General features: G+C 58.2%; 1 protein-coding gene across 1 annotated transcript; it reads left to right on the top strand.

Annotated features, from left to right (window-relative positions):
• Positions 1-25315, top strand: TRIM29 (tripartite motif containing 29). The gene is made up of 9 exons (XM_082684222.1): positions 1-933; positions 8913-9008; positions 9793-10026; positions 11233-11431; positions 14035-14136; positions 16461-16553; positions 18284-18379; positions 21173-21249; positions 24156-25315. The coding sequence occupies exons 1-9, from the start codon at positions 130-132 to the stop codon at positions 24216-24218; spliced, it is 1764 nt and encodes a 587-aa protein (XP_082540348.1). The 5' UTR covers positions 1-129; the 3' UTR covers positions 24219-25315.
• Positions 25316-25542: the final 227 nt, after the last annotated feature.

Raw genomic sequence — 25542 nt, 5'->3', positions numbered from 1 at the left:
CCCCTGCTCCCTATAGGTGTGTCCCTAAGCTCTGGCTACCTGGCCCACTCCCCGCGGAGACGCCAGTCCGAGAGGTCACCCACCTGTGGCCCCAGCAAGTCCCAACACACGCTCGCCGAGTGACCGGCCATGGAAGCCTCAGATGCCTCCAGAAGCAATGGGGCCAGCCCTGAAGCCCGGGATGCCCGCAGCCCCCCAGGCCCCAACGGCACCCTGGAGAACGGGGCCAAGGCCGAAGGCCAAGATGCCAAGACCACCAATGGGCACGGCGGGGAGGCGGCCGAGGGCAAGAGCCTGGGCGGCGCCCCGAAACCAGGGGAGGGCAAGAGCTCCCTGTTTTCGGGGAACGAGTGGCGGCGGCCCATCATCCAGTTTGTGGAGTCCGTGGACGACAAGAGCTCCAGCTACTTCAGCATGGACTCTGGGGATGGCAAGAGGTCCCCTTACGCCGGGCTCCAGCTGGGGGCTGGCCGAAAGCCGCCCCTCTCCTTTGCCGAGAAGGGGGAGCTGCGCAAGTCCATCTTCTCGGAGCCCCGAAAGCCCACGGTATCCATCGTGGAGCCTGGGGAGGCCCGGCGGAACAGCTACCCCCGGGCCGACGGCGGCCCCCTCCTGCGCTCCAAGTCGGGTTCTGAGGAGGTCCTGTGTGACTCCTGCATCGGCAACAAGCAGAAAGCCGTCAAGTCCTGCCTGGTGTGCCAGGCCTCCTTCTGCGAGCTGCACCTCAAGCCCCACCTGGAGGGGGCCGCCTTCCGCGACCACCAGCTGCTCGAGCCCATCCGGGACTTCGAGGCTCGCAAGTGCCCTGTGCATGGCAAGACCATGGAGCTCTTCTGCCAGACGGACCAGACTTGCATCTGTTACCTCTGCATGTTCCAGGAGCACAAGAATCACAGCACTGTGACCGTGGAAGAGGCCAAGGCAGAGAAGGAGGTAATGCACGGGGGCATCTGTGCTCCTGGGGGCTTTGGGCCTCGAGTCTCCACTGTCCCTGGCTCCTTCTGAATCCATCTGTCGGCCCTCTGTGCGCACAGGCTGGGGGTCAGAGGCAGTTTCCCTAAACCTCAGGAGAAGGGGCATTGCCTACATGAGCAAATAGAAGCTTGGGAATGACTAGGGGCTTGACCAAGATCACAGGATAAGTTCAAGTCAGATTAGAGAATACCCCCCCTCCCCGGGCTCAACCCTGGGCTCTGGGCCTGGCAGCAGTGTTTCTTCTTGTTTATTTTTTTATTTTAGGGAGAGAGAATTTGTGCCACCTGAGCAGGACTGACTGCTGGGGCAGGGGTCATGGGCAAGGACAAGGGAATTTGGGGGCCACTTAAATACTCTTTTGTTCCCCAGGCTTTAGAGTCTGCATTTGTAGGGCAAGGGCTCCTTGCTGCTTATCCGTTCCCACTCTTCCCCACACCCGCACCGCCAGCCTCTCGACTTCCCCAAAGGCCTCCTCCGTCCCCTTCACTGGCTCTGTGTGCTTCATGTGTGTGGTCGTAGGGGCACGAGCTTATCAGTGGACCCTGCTTGGGGAGGGCTGTAGTTTGCGTGTGGGTGGGATGGACTTGTGTGTGTGTGTGTGTGTTGCATGTGCGGGTGGCTGTTTGGTGCATATGTTTATATATGGGGTATGCAGTGCATTTGCACGACAGCTGACCGTGTGATCATGCCTGGATCTCCTTGGGGAGGAGCAGAGGCGTGGAGAGGCTTGTGAAAGGGCTGTACAGGGAGAGAGGATGTTCTGGGCCAGAGGCTCAGCTGGGATTGCTACCCTTTGCCCCACAGATGCTGAGCCTGCTGTCCCGCAGCAGCCACACAGCTGGCGGTCGTGGGCGGCCCGCCTCTGGGGTGACCATTCTGGTGCTCAGTGCAGGAGACCTGGCCTTCCTCGTCAGCTTCTCTCTACCTCTTTGAATAGGGCAGCCCAGGACCCCACCCCGTCCAGCCTTCTTGACCAAGAGCTGGCTGTTGACTGTCTTCCTGTACCCCTCGCCCACACCCCTGGGCAGAGATGGGTTACAAATGGAAAAAGACTCAAAGATCCTTGTCAGGGGTCTTGTTTGGCTCTGGAAGGTATTCCTGATTCCCTGGTGCCCCGACCCCATCCTAGCTTCAAGCATCAGGCTGAGAGATGGTGACGGGGCCGGGCCATGGAACCCATCCTTCGGGAGCTTCCTTGGGAAACGAGAACAGAACCAAGGGGGCAGTCATCTTCATCCGGTGTAACCCAAAAAGCTGCAGAGCCTCCGATTGGGTTCAGGGAGAGCCGACCGAGTTCCACACCTGGTTTTTGCCTCTAGTTAGCCATCCAACCACGGACAAGTCCCTTCTCTTCTCTCAGTCTTGGTTTCCCAATGTGTGAACCCAACGAGCTGGACTACATTGGTGGTCTTCAAGTTCCCCTGTGGAGTCCCAGGATTCTTGGGAATGTCAGGGATGAGGAGGAGGGCAGATTGGTGCTGAGTGGCTTCAGGTGCCCACTTCTCCTGCAAGCAATATACATGCTTATTTGTCTGTTTGTGTCTGGAACCAGAGTATCACCTAACCAAAGCCCAAGTGCCTCTGGAGGAGGGAAGAGTCTTGGGCAGCCCTGTGTGGAGGCACCTGGAACTTGGAGTTCACCTTCTGGTGCTTGGCGCTGCCGTAGGACTCTGAGACAGAGCCCTCGTCCTTGAGGGCTCATGATGTAGGTCAGGAGGTAGAGCTCAGAGGTACAAACAAGCCTGGGGAGCATCCGCCCAGTTAAACAGAAGCAGCTGTCGATCAACATCAAATCGTAGCGGGTGGCAAGGCAGGTTGGGTGGAGTCCTAGCAGTCTCCTGGGTCTCCTCCTTCACCTTGAAGACCCGGGAGAGGTGAGGGACCTGTCCAAGCTTGTGGAGGATAAGGAAGGAGTCCCCTAATTCTCTTCCAATATTTGAAAGTAACTGAGGGGAAGAGCACCGAGAATATGGGATTCAGGATACATGTGCTCTATCGGAGATTTGAGGGGAAAATGTCTGATCCACTGGAGGGACTTGAACAGTGGGAGCTAGACAGTGTGTGCATGTGCGTGTGCGCCCCAGTGGTGTAAGGGTAGATGGGGGTGGTGCAGGGCGGCCAGGAGACGGAGTTGGAGCACAGCTGTTTGTCCATGCTTGGCTCTGCTGGAATGTCGGCCATGGGGAACATTGGCACAGAGCAGGGTTAGTGGGTTGACTGATGGAAGGGAATAAGCGTGTCAATCCTGGCATCCTTTGGAGGCATCCCCTACAGACCCAAACATCAGCCCACACACAGGTTTTTGCAAGGAGCCCTGTCCAGAACCTGTTCAGCAGGTCAGATGGTGAAGGCCCTGGTGAGGTCATCCGGGACCAATCTCGAATGGTTGCATGAGGCTGCAGATGACAGTCAGGGCCTTGGGTTTCGGCTCTGCCTGTAGCCTCTGAGCGGGGGCCGTGTTGGAGCAAAGGCCACTTGGCGTGGAAGCGTGACTACCCTTCCTCTGGTGGATCCAGGGCCAGAATGTTCCGGTTCCACTCCAAATGTTAGAAGGGGTCCCCCTGATGTCCACTCCCCTGCCTCTGGACATTCCCCAGGCTGGATGTCTGTATCCATCTCCATCCTTTTCTGTCTCTGGGCTCATCCCTCTGTCTATCCCAAGTCTTTCCTGCTGCATCGAGTCAGGATGGATCCTGTCGGGGGCTGGAGGGGCTCTTGCTCTGGGACAGGGTGGGCGAGAGAAGAGAGGGGTGACCTCCATGGAGGCTGAAGGGGAAGCAGTTTATCTGGTAAGCTGTGCAGAGACAGGAGGCATGGGAGGAAAGTGACAGGCAGGCAGCAGGAGACGCTCCAGTTTCTACAGAGCACCAACCGTTTACCTGTTACTCCTGACAACAGTGCCACAGCTCTGGGCTACTGTACCTATTTTAGAGACGAGGACGTAAGCCCTGAGACGCCAAGAGACCTCTCCAGGATCCCAGCACGGAGAGGCCAAGCCGGGATTCTGACTCTTCTTCTTCTTCTTCTTAAAAATTTTATTTATTTATTTGACAGACAGAGATCACAAGTAGGCAGGAGGCAGGCTGAGACAGAGAGGGGGAAGCAGGCCCGATCCCAGGACCCTGAGATCAAGGCCTGAGCCGAAGGCAGAGGCTTTAACCCACTGAGCCACCCTGGTGCCCCGGATTCTGACTCTTCTGATGGCTGTTTTCTCTGCACCCTTTTACACTTTGTTTTCACAGGATGGCAGGCTCCCCAGTGGGGGGGCTTGTGGTGGGCGGGGGAGGGGGGCATCCTCAGATTGGAATCACCTAGAGAATCAAGACGCAGCTGCCTAGGCCTTTCCCCGGGAGCTTCCCATTAGGGGCTTGGGGCCTGGGATCTGGATTTTTAAGTCTCCCTTGCCGATGGTGATGAATAGCCAGGTTGAGAATCAGACATCTTGTCCAACGTAGCCAGGAAGAAATCAAGGCCTGGTAAAGGTGGGCTGACTTTCTCAAGGGCCCACCACCAGTCTGAGGACAGCCTGGGTGCTAGTCTGTCTACCTGGTTTTGCCCGGTCCCTGTCCCAGCACCCGAGGAAGCAGAAGGGACTGTGAGCCCCCGTCACTAGTAGTGACTAGCAGACTAGTACGGGGCTATCTGACATCTGGGTGGAAATGGGGAAATCTCTCCAGCATTTCAGATTCTTATCCAGATAATTACCATTTGTCTGAGAGTACAAATTTGGCAATTAACTGCCTCATTTGGCAAATATCAGAGCCAACGGCCCATGCGGTTAAATCAAGCCTGAGGAAGATCACGGCCCCATCCCCCCCCTTCCCTGCAGGCCATGCAGGTGACCCCTGTCCGGGTAAGTGTTCAGGTGCATCTGCGGCCGAAGGCCCACCGGACTGGCTGCGACCCACCACTGTGCCCTCGGTCTGCTCTCAGGGAATCCTCCACTCCCCCAAGGCCGGAAGGATTTGCAGGCAGGATGGCCTTCCTGGTGCCCATCCCAGGCAGCAGAGCTAGAGGCAACCAGACGAGTGTGGGAGAAGGGAACAAAGGAAGCATTTAGGGACAGGCCTGGGCAGGGTGGAGGGAAGGAACCCGGAGTGGGAGGAAAAGAGGAGGGAGGTATGCACGGCGATGGAGGGGTGGGGAGCTGAGGCCCCGTCAGCTATCGGGGCTTTCCTCAAAATTCCAAGGGAGGAGGGAGAGAGAAAGAGAGAGAGCTGGGACCTCAGGGGGCGAGAAAGAGGGTGTGGGGGCGGGGAGAGGGGTGACGAGGAAAGAGACAGGGTAGCCAAACGATACCATCTGTGGGGTGAGGAGCCTAGGCAGGCTTCAGTTAGCAGAAGTGAAGGGGACGGACAACGTCCTAGAAGATTCAGAGATGAGCCTAGACGTTAAGAGGCCACATGAGATCTGCGTCCTGTTGTGACATCTTGGCCTTAATGGCTTTCCAGCTGTGAAAGCTCAGGCAAAAGTTGCTCATCTTTTTTAGGCCTTAGTTTCTACATCTGTAAAATGGGTCAGCGGCACTTGCAGAGGAAAGAAGAAAATGGCTGGCACATAGTAGGTGCTCAGTCATACAATTAGTGTCCTCCTCCCCCTGGTTTTGGGGGAGAACCCAGTATTTTGGGGGGGAATCCCTGTATCATAGGAACCCAGGCTTCCTATGTTATGTTTTTCCCACATCCCGCCTTTTCCAGCTTCGCGCAGCCGTGTTAGCATGGAAGAGCTGTTGGAGCCACACAGATGCTAGATACACCCCCCAGGGGTCTCACCCCAAACCCTCCTCCGATGAGGGGAGCCCTCATCCCAGAGGGGACAAGGGACTGTGGTAACCACATGGAGCTAGCTCCCACTCCAAGGCCCTTCCCCAGGGCCTGCCTTCCTGCAAGTCTGGTCTTGCGAGGCCCCCTCCCAGCCTGTGTCCGAATTCCCCAGTGCCCAACTCTCTCCTCCACCCTGTCTTCCGCCCACTGCTGCAGACAGTGCGTCTCCGCTTTTGACCCTGCCCTCCCAGGATTCCAGATCAGCGGCCTCCCCTCCTCCCTCCCGGGTCACCGGCCAACACTCCGGCCCTCCTCGCCACACCTCAGCAAGCCCTGCTGCCTGCTTCCCTCCTTTTCTTCTGCAGCACGGACCCCCCCAACACACACACACCCACCCCAGTGTCTGACTTCCTGGGCCCTTGCCCTGGACTCTTCCTTGTTCTAATCCCCTTCCTTTGTACTCCCTCTTGGCCGGCAAATCCGCGGGAGACTCTCTCCTGCAGGCCCGACCCACCTGGTGTTCCCATGGCTCCTGGCAGGTGCCCCCAGCGCCTCTGCTCACTCCACATGACTCCGCTGGCCTTAACCTTCTCTGGTTGTACCTTTTCCCACTGGCAAGGTCAGCCAACCCTCATCCCCTCCCCTCCTTCTGCTCTGTTCTCCCCAGGGTCCTCCCGGCCTCAGTTCCCCACGCTACAGGCCTCTGGGCCCACACTTTTCCCTGCATCCTGGCAGCGTACACAGTGTCCCCGGATGCCAGTACCGCGGCACCTGCCGCCCTCACTGCTGAGCACCTCCGAGGCTTCTCCAGATCTCGCCTGCCTACCCTCCCTTGCTCCCTGGGGCCCCAAGGGCATGCTGGCCACACGGCACCCTCTCTCCCAAGCCTGGTGGGAGGGAGAGCATCCCGCACAGCTCCTAGCCCATGGAAGGTCCCCCACACTATGAGATGCTAGATCGCTGGCCGGGGCTCTCTCTGTGCTGGGTACTTTTTGAGCTTCCTTTCCTGGCTCCCAGCTCATCCCATGGCCTTGGTGGGGGGTGAGGGGCAGTCCTCTTACTACGTCCATGAAAGCTAGAGCCCCGAGGCCCAGAGAAGTCAAGTCACTTGCAGAGACCACCTGCTTGGAAATGGTGGTAACTGCATTTAGTTGTTTGGACTCCCAGTCCCAAGCTCTGGGTGGGCTCCCTCTGGGATCCCCCATGCTCATTCATGGGAGGGCTGTCCTCTCCCGCCTGGACAGGCCCCGGGGGCTGGGGGTGAATGTACTTTTGTCCTCTGCTTTCCTCTCCATCAGGCCTTGTTCTGGGGGTGATGAGGTAGGGGCGAGAAACCCAGGGGCCAATACCCCTACTCCAGCCAAGTCAGGAGGGGCCAGCTGTGGTAGGATGGCTTCCGACTGTCCCCTTGACCTGGGGCTTCCCTTAGGAGAGCTTCTGGGATGGGCAAGGTGCCTGGCAGAGACACATTGTCCAGCTGTTTGCTTTTTCCTTATGGCTCAGATCCTTCCAGGCCACAGGATCTGCCACCCACTGTGTCTTGGGGTCTCTGTCCTAGGCTCTCCACCTTCCCAGCACTGTGTCTCTCGGCACCTGACTTCTCCCCAGCTTTTTTCCAGAAACCAGACCAAATCCCATCCTTCTCTCCTTTCACTGCTTTCCTCCTGACAGTCATTTTCCATCTCTGGTGATGGCATTTTTCCATGTTGCCGGATTTGCAGCCCATTGCTGGTGGGCCAGATGCTTCCTGAGAACCTGGAGTGTTCTTGCCAGGAGAGCCCAGGACTGGGGCAGAGAGGGGGTGCAGGGTGGGATCAGGGGCTTTCTGTCCAGGACCTCTACAGTTCTTGGCCTGGGCCTTCCCTATCTTCTCCACCAGCTCCCTGATCCTCTGGGCACCCTTTCCAAGAAATCCAGGGAAGCTCTCTCCACTCCCAACCCACTTCCCTGGTGTCTGGGGAGGGACCCCAGTCAGCACCTCGCCAGCCTGGTGGAGCCCTCCAGAGGTGCGACCCGTCCGTACCCTGCGCAGGACTCCTTGCCAACAGAGCTCCCATTCCTAGTGGCTTGTGGCCTCCTCGTCTTGACTTTTCTTGAGGGTTCCTCAAAGGGACAGCTGGAGAATGGTGTGGAACTCTGCTCAAAACCCAGAGTAGTGGGGAGACTGTGAGCACCCTACAGCCTTCTGGGGTGGAGATCACCCACCAGTCTTTCCAAGCTGGAAGGGGCTTTGAGATCCCTGGCAGGGGCCCCCGCAGAACACAAAGGTGGCTCTTGGCTTGCCTGAATCACCTTGGCCATAGCTTCATGCCTCCCCTTTCTCTCTGTTGTAGCTGCGTTCCAGAGAAGGCATTTCTCCAATGGAAGAATAATATTATCCATATTTTCCATATCCATTAGAGCTCACTTCCCCATGAACCCCTCATCGGTCCTCTGTGGCCCCGCCCCCAGACCCCAGCAGCCTGCGTCCTCCCCTGCGTGGAGATCCCTGGAATCTGTCTTCTCTCTTCTCCTTTCACTGCCTCGCTTACCACCAGCCCCCCTCCCTCAGGGCCCCTGAACAGAAGTCCCCATCTTGCCCAAACTGCGGACTGCACTCCCTTTCCCATAAACAGGTTTATAGCTGTGCCTGTCCAGACGGAGTCCCTGCTGGTTGCCGCCTGGGCTCCGGCTTGCAACACAGGCTCCACGTCATGGCATAGAAACGCTGCACACTGTCACTGCCACGGGACACTCCCTGGGCTGGGCTGGGCTGAGCTGGGCTGGGTCCCCTTTCTCCCCAAAGCTTGAAGGAGGTAGGAGCTTCCTTCCCTCTCCCTAGTGGCCTCAGGTCCATTGAGAGGAGTGGGAACCCCATAAATGAACTAACCGTCCTGCTCAGTTTGGGTGGAGGGACCTGGCAGAAGGTTTAGCCCTTTTAAAGACCTGGCTGGGATGGCCTAGCCCCGGAGGCCCGAGTTTACCATGACACAGTGTTTGATCTGTTGCCAGATCCCTGGTGACATGCGTGGGGCCTGGCGTATCCGAGGTCCCTGGGACTGTTTGCTGAAGACAGGCTGAAGGGCTAAGGAGTGAGCCCTCCCCAGGCTGGCTCCCTGCACGGGCCCACTCCCTGATTCTCTGTTGCTTTCCCACCTCTCCCTGGACTTCTCCAACCTGCCTCCTTCCCTGCAGACAGAGCTATCACTACAAAAGGAACAGCTACAGCTCAAGATCATCGAGATCGAAGATGAAGCTGAGAAGTGGCAGAAGGAGAAGGACCGCATCAAGGTGAGCAGCCCCCGGGTCCTTGGCCTCGCTGTGTGCTCACCCCGCCTATCCTACCTGGGAGGAGACAGGCATTCTCTCCTGCTCCAGGCCCCCCATTTATGCCCCACACTTACTTCTTCTGGGTTCTCCCACCCCTCTGGCATCCCCACCAATTCCCCGTCTAAGTCCAGGCTGGGCATTCATGTGTGATCCCGCCATCCGCTAAGGCTCCCTTCCAGCAAATAAAGACCCTAGATGGACCTGTCTTCCGGTGTGTCCTCCAGTGTGCTCCGTTGTCTACTCTGCCCAGCAGACCACCTAGCCACCAAGGGCGTGATGTTGTCCTTTCGCTGGGGCCAAGATGGCTGCCTGTGTGTCTGCCGTGGTTTGAGTAATTGCAGACCACAATCTGAGATCGCTGACTCTTGACCCTGGCTCCATCAACAGCCTGTCCGTTCACTTTCTGAATGCTGTTTGGTGCTAGTCAAGGTTTACTGAGCACCACCTGACTCATGGGGGGGTCTTCTGGGTCCATGGAGTCGCCTAAGGTTGGAATGATGGCCAAGTCAACCCACCCCTGGGAGGAGTCACAGATAAAGAAGAGTGGACTGTGAATGAACCTGGCCATCTCTGTCCATAGATGGCATCCTTCAAAGATGCCTTTGAATGAGATCCTTAGTCAAACAGACTTTCTGGGTTGGGGCAGTGGAAATGCTCTGGGCTGGGAATCTAAAGATACATCCCACTCAGGAGGTTTTTAAAATACCGAAACCCTCCTTCCTCTCTCCTCTCCCTCTGGACCCAGAGCTTCACCACCAGTGAGAAGGCTATCCTGGAGCAAAACTTCCAGGACCTGGTGCGGGACCTGGAGAAGCAAAAGGAGGAAGTGAGGGCCGCATTGGAGCAGCGGGAGCAGGATGCCGTGGGCCAGGTGAAGGTGATCGTGGATGCTCTGGATGAGAGGGCCAAGGTGCTGCATGAGGACAAGCAGACCAGGGAGCAGATGCAAACCATCAGTGACTCGGTGTTGTTTCTGCAGGTACAAAGCAACTCCCCCACCATTCGATCCCTCAGTCCTTACATTCACTGTCCAGAACCTCCATCAATCCCTCCATCTACCATTCATCCATCCATTATCCATCCCTCTACCATCCATCCATCCATCTATCCATCCATCTACCATGATCCATCCATCCATCCATCCATCCATCCATCCATCCATCCATCTTTCCAAGCTCCATTCCATTTGCCCATTTAATTTTTCCATCTAAGCCATTTCCATTCCTCCTCTAAAGAAGGCACACAAGTATGACCTTGTACCTGCTTCAGTTGATATGTACTAATAGTGCTCCAGGCTCAGTAGGAAAGAGTTGTGGGATTGATTAGTGAGGTTTGCTTTGGGTATGAGGCATGGTGTGGAAGGGCTGCCTAGGCGTGATCCTTGACCTTACCTGTTTGTCTATTCATCCAGCTTCTAGAGTGTTTTGGGTACTGCTGCATGCCCCAGGACTCTGGTAGGTGCTGTGGAGAATAGAGAAGTAGAAGACATGGTTTTTGCCCCCGAGGAGCTGCAATCCGGCTGGGAAGATAAGACATGTACAATTAGGGAGCAATATAGAAGAGTATGTAATTAAATGATAAAGCATGTGGTTCCGGAGATAAGTGCCCATGGAAGCTCTGGGAAGGGCAAGTGTGCTGGAGTAATCGAACACAGCTGTGTGGAAGAGGTGGAATTTGAACTGGGTCTTGAAGGCCCATAAAGGTTTCAGAAAGAGGAGGGACTCTCCAGGTGAGGGGGGAGGGGAGGTGAGAGGCAGACTTTAAGTGTGGTATGTAAAGGTGGACGTAGCACCGTGACTGATCCCAAACGTTCTAGAAATACCTTGCATCTCCTTAGTGCTTTCACTCCCCAAGATGTCCCAGCTTGTGTCGCTCTCAGAAACCCCTGTAAAATAGAACAACGTGTCCAATTGAAGAGGTAGGAACCATGGAGTCACATATATGACTACTAACACCATCAGGGATGTTAGCATCTAGTGGAGTTTAGCATCTAGCCAAACCCTTTCATTTTACAGAAGGAGAAACATAAGAGGACAAGTGGGGTGAGTTGGTAGCCCAGCTGTGTCTAGAACCACAAGGCTCCCAGCATTGACCCTTCCAGCTGGACGGAGAGCTCTCTGCAGAGAAGTGTCCCCTCAGCTACTAAAGACCTAGGAAGTTAATGGCTTCTTTCCTTCCTTGGTAGGAATTTGGTGCATTGATGAGCAATTACTCCCTCCCCCCACCTCTGCCCACCTACCATGTTCTGCTGGAGGGGGAGGGCCTGGGACAGTCACTTGGCAACTTCAAGGATGACCTGCTCAACGTGTGCATGCGCCATGTTGAGAAGATGTGCAAGGCAGACCTGAGCCGTAACTTCATTGAGAGGAACCACATGGAGAATGGTAGGTCTCTTCTATGGGCTGGTCCCATGGCCATGGGCACCTGGTGCTTTCCAAGTGCCAATCCCTGATGCTTGGGCTGGCATCTAGCCAGCCGACTCCTCATTGTTCCGAACCACCTGTCCTACCCAAGGTGGATTCAGGGATTGTAACCCTCCACTGAACCGGCTGCCAAGGTTATGCTGTGTTACATGGGCTCCCAAGGGCAGTGAGCATCTGGGCACTGGCTGCACAAAGGCCTCCTCTCTGTGGGTCATCCCTCAAACTCAGGATTAATTTCATTCCAAGCTACATCTGATTATGGGCCCAACCCAGCAGCTGTGGGGAGGCTGCCACTTGTAAGGGCCAGGTGCTAACCTGGTGATTTTGCGGACTCCCGTAGACATGACCTAGAACTGCATCGTGCTGGGAGGGAGACCTTGCCTGTCACCATGGTCCCACTGAGTGGTGTTGAGCCCAGAGGCTGGGCTGGGGACAATGGGACCCATGTGTCTCAGTGACTCACCGGCTTCCCTGATGTCAGCTTCTGAGTCACGCTGTCCCCCACTGAGGCCAACTGAATCACCTCACCGAAAGCTTCCTCATCTGAGAAACTAATCCATTAAGTCTCTTCTCACCAGCCCAGCCCAGTCCCTTTAGGGCCCTAAGTGGGAGCACTTTCCCCCAAGGCCCCACTCGGTGATCCATGCCCAACACGGGGCTCTAAGGACACCTCCGGCCCCAAACATCCGAAGGAGGCAGACCCTGTCTTTTGTCTCTAAGCAGAGAAGGTGATTCTCTGGGGATGAGAAGGGGGTAATAGTGTGCTGATATGCTGGGCTTTAGGGGGGACCTCTATATATCTCAGTGATGGTGACATCACCCAGTGTCCCTGTGAAAGGTGAGGGACATTCAGTGACACCTGAGGATCCATGAGCCACTGCAGCAAGACAGTCGTTTGCTTCCAGCGGCCTTCAGGCCCTTCAGATGATAATGGTGTTGACATTAGCGGTGGTGGCTGACAGTGACTGAGGACTCCCAGTGTGCTGGCTTTGTGTGAGCTCTTTGCTGGCTGTGGCTTACTTTCCCCGCAGGATGCACTGCATTTCATAGATGAGAAGGCTGAGGCTCAGAGAAGTAGCTTTTCAAAGGGCACACGGCTGAGCGGGGGACGTGGTTAGGATTCACGCGCTGATACTCAGCCTCCCAGGTCTTCCTGGCGGAGAAGTTGCTGAGGCTGGCAGCCGGGCCGAGCGGTTGGGAGTGTGATGATCACGTTCCCTGGGGTACAAACCCATGGGTGGGGCCCCTCTGCTGAGGTTGGGGCAGACAGATGAGGATGGCTGTGATTGGGCCAGGCTGGCCCATGAGCCTCGCAAGACTGCCTGCTGCCTGCCCACTGGGTCATTTCTAGGTAATGATTGTGTTGACCATGACCTCTGAGCAAGTGTGGCCCCGTGCCCTGTGCCAGGTGTGCAGGGAGGCGCTGCCAGGAGCAGGATGGGTGCTGTGATGTCAGCAGCCTTGCACCTGTGCCTGGGGCCCTGGGCCTCCATGTTGGTTTGCTGGTTGTTGCTGTGTTGTTGTTGGGAGTGTGTCTGGCTAGGGGCAGGGTTGGGGGGAATGGGAGGCCAGTGAGTCAGACCTCCTCTCCTCCTGGATGACAGCCTACCCGTCAGACCAGGGACTTAGTCCTACCCCCAAAGGCCCAGGGTCTGACCATCATCCTGAGCTTGGGGAGCAGTCAGAGCAGGGAGCACTGGGTTGGGGGGGGGGCGGGCAACACCCAGGAGAAGATGTGTTTGTGGTGGAGTGCACTACTGTATGTCAGGCCCCTACTGGGTACAGGTGATGAAGACGAAGGAGAAGGACCTGAGCCACTCATTCCTTCTCTTGTCCAGGGCAGACAGAGAGGGAAGGGCAGAGGGAACATAGGAGGAGGAGAAGTCACAAGAGGAAGGAATGGAGTGGGGGGAGCAGCTGGGGAAGGCAAGCGTGGCACCACCGATTTGTCTGGGTTTGGGGGTATACTGGTGGCTGGGGTGGGCTGGGGAGTCAGTGCCCGCCCCACGCAGCTTACTCCCCTCTCCGTGCCTCTGCTCAGCCAGCTGGATCCCTGGCCCTGGAGGAGGCCGACACTAGAACCTCGTTCCATGCCCTTGGGCTGCCGACATGGCTGGGACAAAGTGAGGAAGTAGGAATGAGGGCTCACACCCCAGTTCTGCCCTTACTGGCCATGTGACATGGGGCTTCACCTACCTCCCGAGCCTCAGTTTCCTGGTCTGTCCTGTGGGGATCTCCATTCCAGCCCAGGGGTTGCGTACACAGCAAAAAGGAAAGGGATGTCAGTAGTACCTTGTCAACTGCAAAGTGCTGTGCCTCTGGTCTTACTCAGAAGGGTCAGTCCAGGGAAGGAGCTGGCTCCCTGCCAACTGTCTCTCACCTCCCAGCGGTTCAGGAGCAGAGGGAATGCTGGGCAGGGCATGGCCTTCCCTGGGCTCAGAGAACCTCGCCTCTGCCTGGGACAGAGGGGCTGTGGGCTGACTCAGCAGAAACCAGGGCTGCCCCCAGGGCCCCCCTTCTCCTCTCCACCTGCCCCTCTGATGGCCGGCCTCTGTCCCTCCCAGGAGCTGACCATCGCTACATGAGCAGCTACACTAACAGCTACGGCAACGAGTGGAGTGCGCCTGACACCATGAAGAGATACTCCATGTACCTCACGCCCAAGAGTAAGAGAGAGTGCCCCATCCCTCGGGGCCACCGACTTCAGGACTTGGCTGGGTTCCGCCTTGCCAGAGTGACCGTCACTGGGTTTGCCCGGGGAAGTCCGGGTGCACACCTGCTGTCCCTCTGGACCCAAGAACAGTGCCCCATTCCTCCCTCAGAAGCATCTGGGTTGGAGATAAACTATAGGCACCTCCTGACTCCCCCCTCCCCAGTCCCTGACTCCAGTCCCAATAAGTCCTATGCTTCCCTTTCCTTTCAGCGGGTCTCCAGGCTGCTGTTTTCACCAGCAGTGATCCTCGGGGCCTGAGCCTGAGCTGTGTTCTGCTTCCACTTGCCTTGTTGTAGTCCTGGGGGAGGGCCAGCCCTCCAGAGCCATTCTGCCTCTCTAGGGTAGGGAGACGGACGGCTGGTCTACCTTTCCTCCCCGCTCCTCCTGGCACAGCGCCTGGCCCTTGGCCTTCCTCTCTGGGCCCTGGACAGTCCCAGCTTGTGTCAGCCTAGGTGGAGGTAGAGACCAGAGCCTGCCTGTTTTTGCCCTGGGGGAAGCCTGTTGCGTTCTTTTGCACCAGCAACAAACCGCAACAACGCCCCGTTATGTAAGGGTGGGCGTGCCAGGCGGGTCAGCCCTCGGAGAGAGGGGGTGCATTCCTGGGGGCGTGCCTATGCGTGGGGGTGGTCTTCAGAAGAGTGGGGCTGTGGGGAAAAGGGAGAAAGGGGACAGAGAGATGTGGGGAAGAATCTGGGGACCAGGGAGCCCCCAGGCTGAGCACTGATCTACACACCTCTGAGACACACACACACACACACACACACACCATGGGAAGGGCGGAGGGGCTTTAGAGATGAGCTCAGCGGGGTTAGAGATGAGCTCAGCCGGAGGAATCTCTGAGCTCCACCCAATGTGAAAACAACACCTGGGCCCCGACAGAGGCCTGGGGAAGCACCTGGGCACCCAAGTCCCCCCTGCCCCACATTCCTGGTGTGGGTCAGGCCACCAGCCTGGCCCCTTCCCCTCCCAGGGCGCTGTTCTTGGGGTCCCGTCCTTGAGCGGGTGAGTAGCACTAACCAGCCTCCCCAGTGAGGACCCTGATGTGCACTGGTCCCCTCAGCTGGGCCCTGCTCGGCTCCCTCAGCTCCCTCGGGGAGTGAGAGGGGCGTGGGTTCCCCCTGCAGGTCCTGGGGAGGGGAGCAGAGGAGCAGTGGGGTTAGAGGGAAGAGTACAGACCTGCCAGGATGTTGCCCTCCAGCCAGCACCTGGGGACTTTGGGCAGGTCACTGTCCCCTCCGTACCCCCATCTGGGAGGAGAGAAATTCAGCTCAGATGCTAGGAAGGCTTTCAGCTTATCACGGAGTCAGGCAGTGACATTGGTAGGTGGAAGAAACAGGTTCATCCAGTGTCCCTGCCCTTGCACTGAGGACAGAAGGAAGGAGGAAATCTGCCCTCTGGGAGCTCCCAGGCTCAGGGTAGAGGCAAGGGAAGGGCCAGGAAGAGTCCAAAAGGGGATCAGGAGACAAGGCCATCCAAGGGTTCCTGGCATGAGTCTGGGGGCTCCGGGGCAGTGGGCTTGTGCAGTGACCTTTCCCAGCGGAGGCTGGTTTCCAAGCCCCTGAAGGAGGGGCAGGGTGCTCCGTGAAGAAGCAGACCAGAGCTGGGAGTGGGGTGCCTGTTAGGTGGGAGGGAGGAGCTGATGGAAGGACCCAGACACATGTGGAAAGCATGTCTTCTTCTTCTGTGAAGTGGGGGTATGGAGCCCACTCTGCCAGCCTCTCAAGATTGTTCTGAGAATCCGAATTTGGAGGCTCCTGAGCAATGTGAGGTCTTATCCCTGGTGGCGGAAGCACCCGGGAGATACTTGTGGCCCCTGGCTCCTCATCATAGGCGAGCCCGCACCTGTACCCCCCAACAGCTGCCACCATCCTCCTTCGTCCCAGGGACACCACCTCGCAGCCTCTGGGCTCTCATGCAGGGCCTGGCTCAGGTTGGGGGGTGTGGGCTTCTCAGGCCTTGGTGATCCTTAGGGCCGCCCACATAGGGAAACCATGCACCCCGAGTCTCTGCAGAAGCTTCCAGATTTACACCTAATGCTCCTGTGTACTTACTAAAAGTCTTTCACCTTTAAGTGTCCTGATTTGGAGCGCAGATTAAGCGGCTGCCTGATCTAGACCCAGACGAGCTGTCTTAGTGGTGGGACCCGGGTCTGGGGACAGGGAGTGAGCGCCGTCTGGGGACAAGGAGTCCCGCGTAACCCCCTTAAGTCAGAAGCTGTGGGCCTGCCTTGAAGGAGACCCAGCTCTCCACAGTGGGGACCCCTCATCTCCTTCCTAGGTGGGGCCAGGACATCGTACCAACCGGGGTCCCCCAGCCGCCTCTCCAAGGAGACCAACCAGAAGAATTTCAACAATCTGTATGGCACCAAAGGTGAGGGAGTGACTCAGCATGGGGCTGAGAGGTAGGCTGGGGGCGGGGGACGGGCTCCCCCGTGGAAGGTGGATGTGGGGCGCTGGGATGGGCTTAGGGGCCCAGAGACAGGTGGGGAGGAGTCCTACTGAGCTCAAAGTGTGTGTGTGTGTGTGTGTGTGTGTGTGTGTGTGTGATGTCCTTAGTTAGGGTGCGGAGAAGCAGCCTGGAAATCCCTGAGGGTGAGTCTGGGAAACCCGGAGTGGGGCTTCAGTGTGGAAGCTTCCCTTAGTATGTGTTGCAACACAAGGACCCACAGAGGACCGGGGCCCTTTACCGAAGGGTGCACGTCTGCATTGAGAAATCACTTTTAAAACAGACTAATGTAGCTGTAAATGGGACAGACGGCAGGACAGGAAGTGGGGCTGCCCCTGGAGATCTGGGATGGGACGTAGTGATGCCGGGCGAGGGACATGCCCTTAAGGCCTAGAAAAGGTGAAAGGTGGGACGCCTGGCTTCCTCGGGGAGAGAGGCCAAGCAAGCACAGACGCCCCTCCGTCCCGCGCACCGAGGGCATCCTTGTGCCAAGTGTATGACCATGCACTCGAAGACCCAGGTTTTTGGAGGATCTGGGGTGCCAGCCAGCTGTGGGCAGGGAGGGCTCCCCTGGGGCAGCTCTACCAGACATGGCCCTGGGATGACTGAGGAGGGGTTGGGGGGCCTCTTCAGTGAAGGCATGGGCTATGAGAGATCTGGGTGGATGAGCTCACTCCGGAGGTCCCCGTGGCAGGGGTTCACATTCGGGCGGGCAGAGCGCCCCAGCTCCCTCTGACCACTGAGCCCCAGTGTCAGGCTCCCGCCTCCTGCAGACGGCTGTGGGAGAGGACCATCAACCAGGACTGGGCCCTCAGCCATGGAGTGAGCTGACTGGGGAGAGCCCCAGGGCTCAGGGCTGCTGAGAGGGCAGCCCAGGGCAGGGGTGTCGTCCGTGGGGGGATCTGAAGCCCCCAGACTCGAGTGTCCTCGTGGGGCTCCTGCTGTTCCTCCCGCACCCGCCCCGCTGCCTCTCTCCTCTAGACTGCAGGGACGTCCTCCCAAAGCGACCCTCGTCAGCCTCTTCCGCTTTCCAAGCAGAGTTTCAGGACTTGAACCAGCTGCCTCTGTGCCCAAGTTTTAGCATGTGTTTCTATTTATTTGTTTACTTGTTCTTGCGCTCACCCAGCATCTGTGCAATGGAATCTTCTAGGGACCAGGCTATGCGCCGGGCGCTGGATATGTGATGCTGGGCCAGACAGCCGTGTCCCCTGCCCCCAATTAAACTTGCCCTTGTAACTCAGGGGGACAACAGGGGAGCAGAGTGACGTGAGGCCTGGGGCTGAGGCACACACAGACTTGGGGGAGATGACAGGGAAACTGATGCCAGAGGGCCCAACAGGTTTGTCAAGGATGGGAGCTGGTCGGGAAGCTGCGTGTGCCCCAGGCAAGAGGGGGCCCAGTGTGCCGCGAGCTCAGAGGGCACAGGGTGGGCTGTTGTGGCGGAGCTGGAGGAGGTGAGGCCAGAAAGTGGAGGTAGTGAGGGGGGCTGTGTGCCGGTAAGGGACTCGGAGCCTGAGTCTGAGGACGGTGGGCCTTGAGGTACGGCAGGGACGAGCGGACACTGTGGTTTAGGACAACTCTGATGGCAGGAAGGATCGGCAGGAAGTGTGCCGGGGGTGCTGGGGGGGCTCACGTCTCCTGCTGTGCCCCACCAGGTAACTACACCTCCCGGGTCTGGGAATACTCCTCCACCATCCAGAACTCAGATGATGGGCCCGCAGTCCAAGGCAGCTCCTCCTTCTCCCTGAAAGGTGAGCTCTCCCCACCTTGCCCGGCCTTTCCTGTGTCTCTCCAAGCTCTGTGCTGGCCTCCGCCCCCTCCCTCACCAGCTGCCCTCCCTGGAAGGGACAGACCCTGGCCCGAGAGGTCTCAGCTGTCGGGGAAGGCTGGGCTTGGGGCTGGTTTCAGCGAACACTGGGCCCTAACCGTGATCCACGTGGTCAGGGAGGTGGGGACGCCAACCTCGGGAGACCCCTTCCCCTGACACCCCCATCCTGTTTCCGTTGGGCCTAACTTCTGAGTCCTCCTCCTGCAGAAAGCTTAACTGCTCAGCCTTCGCCGGCCGGCCTCTGTTGGCTCTAGAGGCTGTGACCGCGTACCAGCGGCCAACATCCTGAGTCCTGTCAGGCCCTTTCTCAGAGAGGCAGGACTAGATCATGTCTAAAGTGTCCCGAGTCTGACTGCGCTCCCCAGACCAGGCGGAGTGGGCCAGGCCCCTCCTGTCTCTTCTGAAGGGCCCTAGGGACAGCTCTGTGGGCTGTGGTGTAAGCCATTCTATCTTCTGGCGCCCGAGCCATTTGGCCTTGAAGCGAGGGTACAGGGGCTGGCCAGGGTCAGGGAGAGGGAGGAGAGAGGGCCGGGCAGGCAGGCCCCCAAGCAGTGGCCTTGGAAGGCGACTTATCATTCAGCTGTCCCTTCCAGGCTAGAATCCCACCCTATCCCCAGGGCAGGGACTCTTGGAAGGACCAGATCACCTTGCTCACCTTAGAAGGTGAATATGACTGGAGGGTCCCAGCCTATAAGACCCCGGGGGATGTCCTCTCCCCAAGCTAGGCCTGGCAAGCTCTGGCTACCAGCGGTCCCTCCCTGCACTCTGGTCAAGCCCAGATCAGAGGCTACGGGTCAGGGAAGACGGTCATCCCCCAGTGTGATTTGGAGCTTCCACATTCCCCTGTATCTCTCCATAGGCTTGTACCAACTCACCTCCTGCCCTGGTGAGGGCCTTGACCTAGGAGAGCCCCTCCTCAAATACTCTGAGCCCCTGAGGACTAGCCCAGGGACAGTGTGGTCACCTTCACACAGATCAGCTCATTACATCAGCTGGGACTGGCCTTGGATGGTGGGGTGCTCTGGGCAGGGGCCTGCCTGTGTGTAAGCAGAAGCCCCGCCCATGAGGATGGCCCCCCCACCAGCTTCTACCCAGCAACCTTAGCAACCCTAGAGGGAGGCAGAGCGCATGCTCAGGGTGGCCTGGCTGGGCTCCCAGCATAGCAGGCCCCAGGGCGAGGTGTGACTCCTGCTGGCCCCTCCCAGACCAGGGTGTGCTGCTAATGCCTCTCTCTCTCCCAGCAGGCTCTGGGAAAGCCCCCTATCAGTTCACCACCTTGGGACAGGCCACCACAGAGTTTTCCAAACCACTGGACGGCAGTGGGCGATTTAAAAACAATCCTGGTACCGGCCTGTGTTCCCTCCCCTTCTCTCTCCCACAGCAGGGCAGGTGGGACACCCTCTGGGGCTCTCTGCCACTTCTAGGGCATCCTGGCCCTCCTCCCCAGAGTTGCTGGAAGAGGGATGCCTCCCCCCTCCCCTGGCACCATCCCTAGCCCCCCCTGCCTCGGACTTCTGCCTGCTGCACGAGGCTGGTCTTCGGGACCACACCCCCATCCCCATCCCCTCCTCACCTCTCTCGGAGCTGGCATGGGTTTTTCTTTCTGGGAACTGAGAATTGAGATCTGAATTCCCCCCTCTCTCCATCTCCCACTCAGGACCCATGGAACCCTCTCTTGCCAAGGTGCCCCCACCCCCACCCCCGGATGCAGGGAGAGACCTGAGTCTCTGCTCTGTCTCCATCTTCTTGCTAAATGCAGGTGGAGGGAAGGGCCAGCCAGGCCGGTTCATCCTCCCTCAGAGCGGCCAGAACAGGGCTCTGGGCTGCCCCAGAGGAGGGCAGACCCTGTTTATTTCTGAGCTTCTCCTGTTGGGGTCCTAATCTGCTCCTTCCCAGGCCCCAAGGCCTGTCCCTGCAGGCTGATGACTGCGACAGAGGGTGCTTTCCACGGTTCTGTGGGCCAGAGGTCATAACAGATCCCGCTGGGCTGAAGGGGAGCACGGTGGGCAGGAGGACCAGGCCCGGACAGGGCCCACGTGCTCCGGGCCCCATGGGCTTGCTATCTGTTAAGACCTTAGCCACATGGCAAATGACGGCCTGGCCCTGGCCCCAGCCTCCAGCTCCTGGAACAGGCGAGAGGCCCTGGAGCTGGGCAGGACCATGAGGGTGGGTTTCGGTACCCCGTCAAACCTGGGTTCACATCCTGACTGCTGCTTCCTGGTGGTGCGGCTCAGGGCAAACTGATTGCGGGGTGAGGGTTAATGAGGAGACCTGTGGGAAGGCGGGGACACTGGCCATCCAGCACGGGCCTTCGGAAAGGGCGCCTCCTGGTGGATACCTTAGCCGGTTGTGCTCATGGGAAAAGGTCAGTGGTGTGAACCTTCAGGGCGGGTGGGGGGAAATCCTTGTGAAGTAGTGTGATTCTGACCTAGATTTGGGGGCCACGGTCCAGGACCACCTGGCCCAGCCCACCTGGCCTCTTCCTCCTCCCTCTGTTTGCCTTGGTGCCTCCCCCCTTTGGCCAGCCTCCCCAGGATTTTCCGTGGTGCACCCCCCACCCCCAGCTGCTGCAGGTCTCTTTAGGGGTTGCTGCACTTGGTAGTGGGCTGGCTGGAGCTTGGTGGTCACTTTGGAGATGGCACCCCTGCTGTTGTGGCCCCGGAGGCCCTGATGGCCAACATCAGCTCCCTCCGACCGGCGCCTTCTGTCTCTGCAGGCTATCCTTCCCTCATCAGGAGCCAGAGCCCCAAGGCCCAGCCCCAGACTTGGAAATCTGGCAAGCAGACTTTGCTGGTGAGTGATGGGCTGCCAGGACAGCCTGTCTGGCGATAGGCATCTCCAGAATGGGCACGGAACAGGGCTCCCCAGGAGCAACTGGTCATCAGTCACCCAAGGGAGGTGATGGGGGGATGTGACCTCTCTGGGCCATGGGATGGAGGGAGGGGGCAGCAGTGGCCTGAATTCCCGCATCCTGCATTCAGCAAAGGGTAACAGAGACCCAGGGCTAACAGTCAGTGGATCTGGGTAAGCATGCACTTTCTGGGCCTCAGTTTTCTAATCTGTAAAGTGGGCATCCCTGATTCTTTCATTTGGCAAATTGTTGCCGGGTGACTATACTTGCTGAATGAGGACTGTGTCCCCATCAGCTCCGGGCATGTGAAATTCTCCGTCCTGGGGATGGACGTCCTAGTGATGCCACCTTCCTGGGGCCATTCCCTAGCTCTGACAACACAGAGGCCACTGGGGCGATAGCATGGTGAGGCAGAGGCAGTAAAGTCAGGAACAGAGATATTTCAGGGTTCAGTGGCTAACGCACCTGAACCAGGAATTGAAGAACCACACTAGAGGAGACCATGGCCTTAGGGTCTGGCCAGCTTAGGGGATTCCCTCTCTGAGGTTCTATTTCTGCAGTCTTGTAATGCAGTGCTGAGATACGGGGATCCCTAATACCCCCCCTCTTTTAAAGATTTTATTTGACAGGCAGAGATCACAAGTAGGTGTAGAGGCAGGCAGAGAGAGATGGTGAAGGGGGGGAAGCCGGCTCCCTGCTGAGCAGAGAGCTCAATGTGGGGCTCGATCCCAGGACCCTGAGATCATGACCTGAGCCGAAGGAAGAGGCTTAACCCACTGAGCCACCCAGGTGCCCCCCTAATGCCCTTTTGACCTGACCCCCACCCAGGACCTCCCTGAGCAGGGCCTTCCTTCACAGGCTGCGCCTCCACCTCCCTGAATGCTTCTCTCTTGGAGCTGAGGGAGTCAGACAGCTGCCCTGGGATATGGGTGACAGCAGGGGCTTGGCTGGGGACAGGGGCAGGAGTCCCCAGCTCTCTCCTGTCTTTGCATTTGGAGGTCATATCGTGGGGAGGTGATTTGCTCCAGGCCCCGGCGACTGGGGCTGGATTAATTGGAGAAAATCTTTAATTTGCTGGTGATGGGAGCTAAGTGATCGTGTGTGTAATTTGTACCTGGGCCCAGGGGCATCGCAACAGCAGGACTGCAGAAAGCAGATATGGGGAGAAAAAAAGGGGTTTTGTTCCTGGACTCGGGCCTTGCCCTCCCTACCACACACTCTTCTACTCCCAGGGCCTGGGTCCCAGCAGAGAAAGCTCATTACCATCTGGAGACACTTGCTTGGCAGGGCAGGGTTCTGGCTAGAACGGAGGCAGGTGCTAGCACATGAGGGAGGCTGTCCTGGGAGTCAGAATGCCTGGGATGTGGCCGTCGCCTTTGTACCCACCTGCTGTGTGACCTCCCGTGAGCTGTACTTCCTCTGCTGCTGTTCTCGCAACTGTAACAGGAGTTGGGAGCCTCTGACGTGCTGTGACCCTGAGCCAGGGAGGGGACAAGGGCAGGCTGGGGAGACAGGAGAGCATCCTTCCCAGATGCCCTGGAATTCTGTTTCTGCCCACCTGTCACTTCTGGGCTCTTCACGGGACAGCACCATTCACTGACCTGTGGTTTGCTCTATTGACCCAGCCTTCCAGAAAGAAAGGTGTGAGCCATTTCCAGGGCTCTTACTGACTACTCTGGGGTCCAGACCCGTTCCGCCACTGAGTAACTCTGAGGCTTTGGCTGTAGCCTTCTCCTGCCTGGGTGCCTCTGTATCTTGCAGTCACTTCTTAAGGGGGCCAAGCAAGGTCCGAGTTAAGGACTCAGCCGCTGCATCCCGCAGCCCCCCAGGCCCTGCTCTGGGCCAGATATGGCTAAGGAGCTGCTAGGTGACCACATCTCCGGGCAGACAAGGTTGAAGGCAGGGGCGACCGACCTCCCCAGTGTCTCCTACAGAGGCATCAGTGGACCCAGCTCAGGCACAAAGCCACTTCCAGAGCCCCGCGGAGGGCTGAGCGCTCTCACATAGACTAAGCAGCAGCTAATCTGGCCTTCTGGTTGCTGGAGGCTGATCTCTTAGGCTGGTGGGAAGGTGCTTCTGGCTCTGTGCTGAGGCCGCTCCCTGAAGGATGGGCCTTGGGGAGGCCAAGGATAAAGGATGGAGTTGGGGAGCCCACCTCTGTGTTGGGCTGGGCAGTTTTTTGCCTTCTGTGAACCCTCTCTGTCAGGGGAATCACGCAGAGAGACCAGAAGCAAATGCTTGTGGCCCTTGGGATTCAAGGAGTGATTTGGAGATGTGGGTAGGGTTGTTGGAGGAGAGGGGGGTGCGGGGGAGGCTTGGGAGCCAGACTATGGGGGCTCAAATCCCAGATCCACTACTCAATAGCTGGGTGGCCTTAGGGAAGTGGCTTAGCCTCTCTGTGCCTCGATTTGTCCGTCTATGAAATGGGTATGATGATAGGAACCCACTTAATTGGGTAGCTGTAAAAACTCCATGAGTCCTTCCATACAAAGCATTTGTAACACAGGGTACAGCTCTGGAGAGGAGAAAATATATGAGACCAGGAGCTAGGGCGGTGCTGGGGTAGGGGCGGCTCCTAGGCCACAGAGAGAAAGTCTGATGAGGAGCTGAGGTTCCTGCTCACCAGCCGAATGGCAGCAATGAACTCTGAAAGAGCTATGAACATGGAGACTGATAGCGTTGAGTAGATAGAGCCTGTGGTTTGGGCCACGGGCCCCATAACCTGCTAGGGAGTTCAGAGGACTGCTGCTTCCCTGGGGGGGAGGTGAGGCCCGGGCAGGTCTGGTTGGTTTGCTCCACTGCCATCTGCCCTCCCTAACCACTCTTGTTTCCCTCCCACAACCGACAGTCTCACTACCGGCCGTTCTATGTCAACAAAGGCAACGGGATGGGGTCCAACGAGGCCCCGTGAGTTCCAGACAGGCAGCACCGAGGCCCTGGCACCCCTGCCCTCCCCGGCTGATCCTGCTGCTCCTGCTACTGTGCTCATCAGGGTGGAAGGGAGCCGCCCCCCTCTGCTCCCTGCCTTCAACCGGGCCCCATCCAGGCTCCTCTCCAGCTTTGGGACTTCTAATGGCCACCATCTTTCCTGTGCTCAGAGGCCAGCCATCGCAGGGGTGGGAGATAGGTGGGCTTCTCTCCCCTAACCCACTGCCCTCTCTTGGGTGGGGTTGTTGGGGCCCACATGGGGGCAGCCTGCCTTTCCCGCCCATCCCCTGCCATCTTGAGGCCTCTTGGCCATTTCTCTCCAAGCTTCCTTCCCCAGGATGTGGTCTGTAGAAGTCTGCCCATCTCCCACCCGTGTGGGCCCACCTTCTTCCCAGCAGCCCGGCCCCGGCAGACCACTGGCCCTAAGTACCCAGCCTGGCGGAGCCCGCAGCCTGGGGCCACGGTGGAGGGGAACCTCTCAGCATCTCGGTATCATCCCGACCGTGTCGGGTGTCACCGTAACCATATGGAGTCTGAGGCCCTGGGGATGGGCTCTCCTGGCTGCAAGGATGGTCTTAGCCAAGCCAGGTCCCTCTTCTACCTGCTGGGATAAGCAATTCCCTCAACGTGATAGGATCCATCCATGAAAATAGCTCCTGGCCCAGCTGCCCAAGGGACATGTCATTTCCCCCATGGAGTCCTGGGCCATCCCATTGTTCTGTGTCCTCTCTGGTGATGGCAAGTGAGCAGGCCGGGGACATTGGGTCTCGGCTGGTCACTTGCAATTTCCAGGTAACTGCTGCTGTTACTTCTAAGGGTGGCTGACCCACCACCAGCCCCCCTCAGCCACTGCCCCCTTCCGTCTCCCTCCTCCCTCTGACTACCTTCCATGTGGCACACCGTCATGGGGCTCAGGGCCTAGAGGCGGACCAAAGCAGGAGCAGCAATGTGGGGCCCTTCCTCTTCTCACCATCCCTTCCAAGGGTCCTGGAGACAAGGGGGCGGGGCCAGCTGGCCAGGGGCAGGGAGGGGGACACTTAGCTTGGGCTTTCCCCTCCTGAATAAACCATTGATCACCGACTTCTTTTGTATTAAACAAACATGTTCCCAGTGGGACTGCCCGTAGCCCTTCTGAACACTTTCCCAACACTGATTAGTGTGGGGTCACCTCTCCTCTTTCCTCCAGAAGATGTGGCTCCTTCAAGTCTCCCTGTCACCCCATCAAAGCCCCTGGGGTGACGTACAGGAGACTGGATCTTTGTTTGGTGGACATCAGCTGACAGGGAACAGAAGGGAGGATGGGGGCA

This window comes from Mustela nivalis, assembly GCF_964662115.1.
Source record: "Mustela nivalis genome assembly, chromosome: 9".
Classification (NCBI taxonomy): Eukaryota; Metazoa; Chordata; class Mammalia; order Carnivora; family Mustelidae; genus Mustela; species Mustela nivalis.
This window is presented reverse-complemented; position numbering and strand designations above follow the sequence as displayed.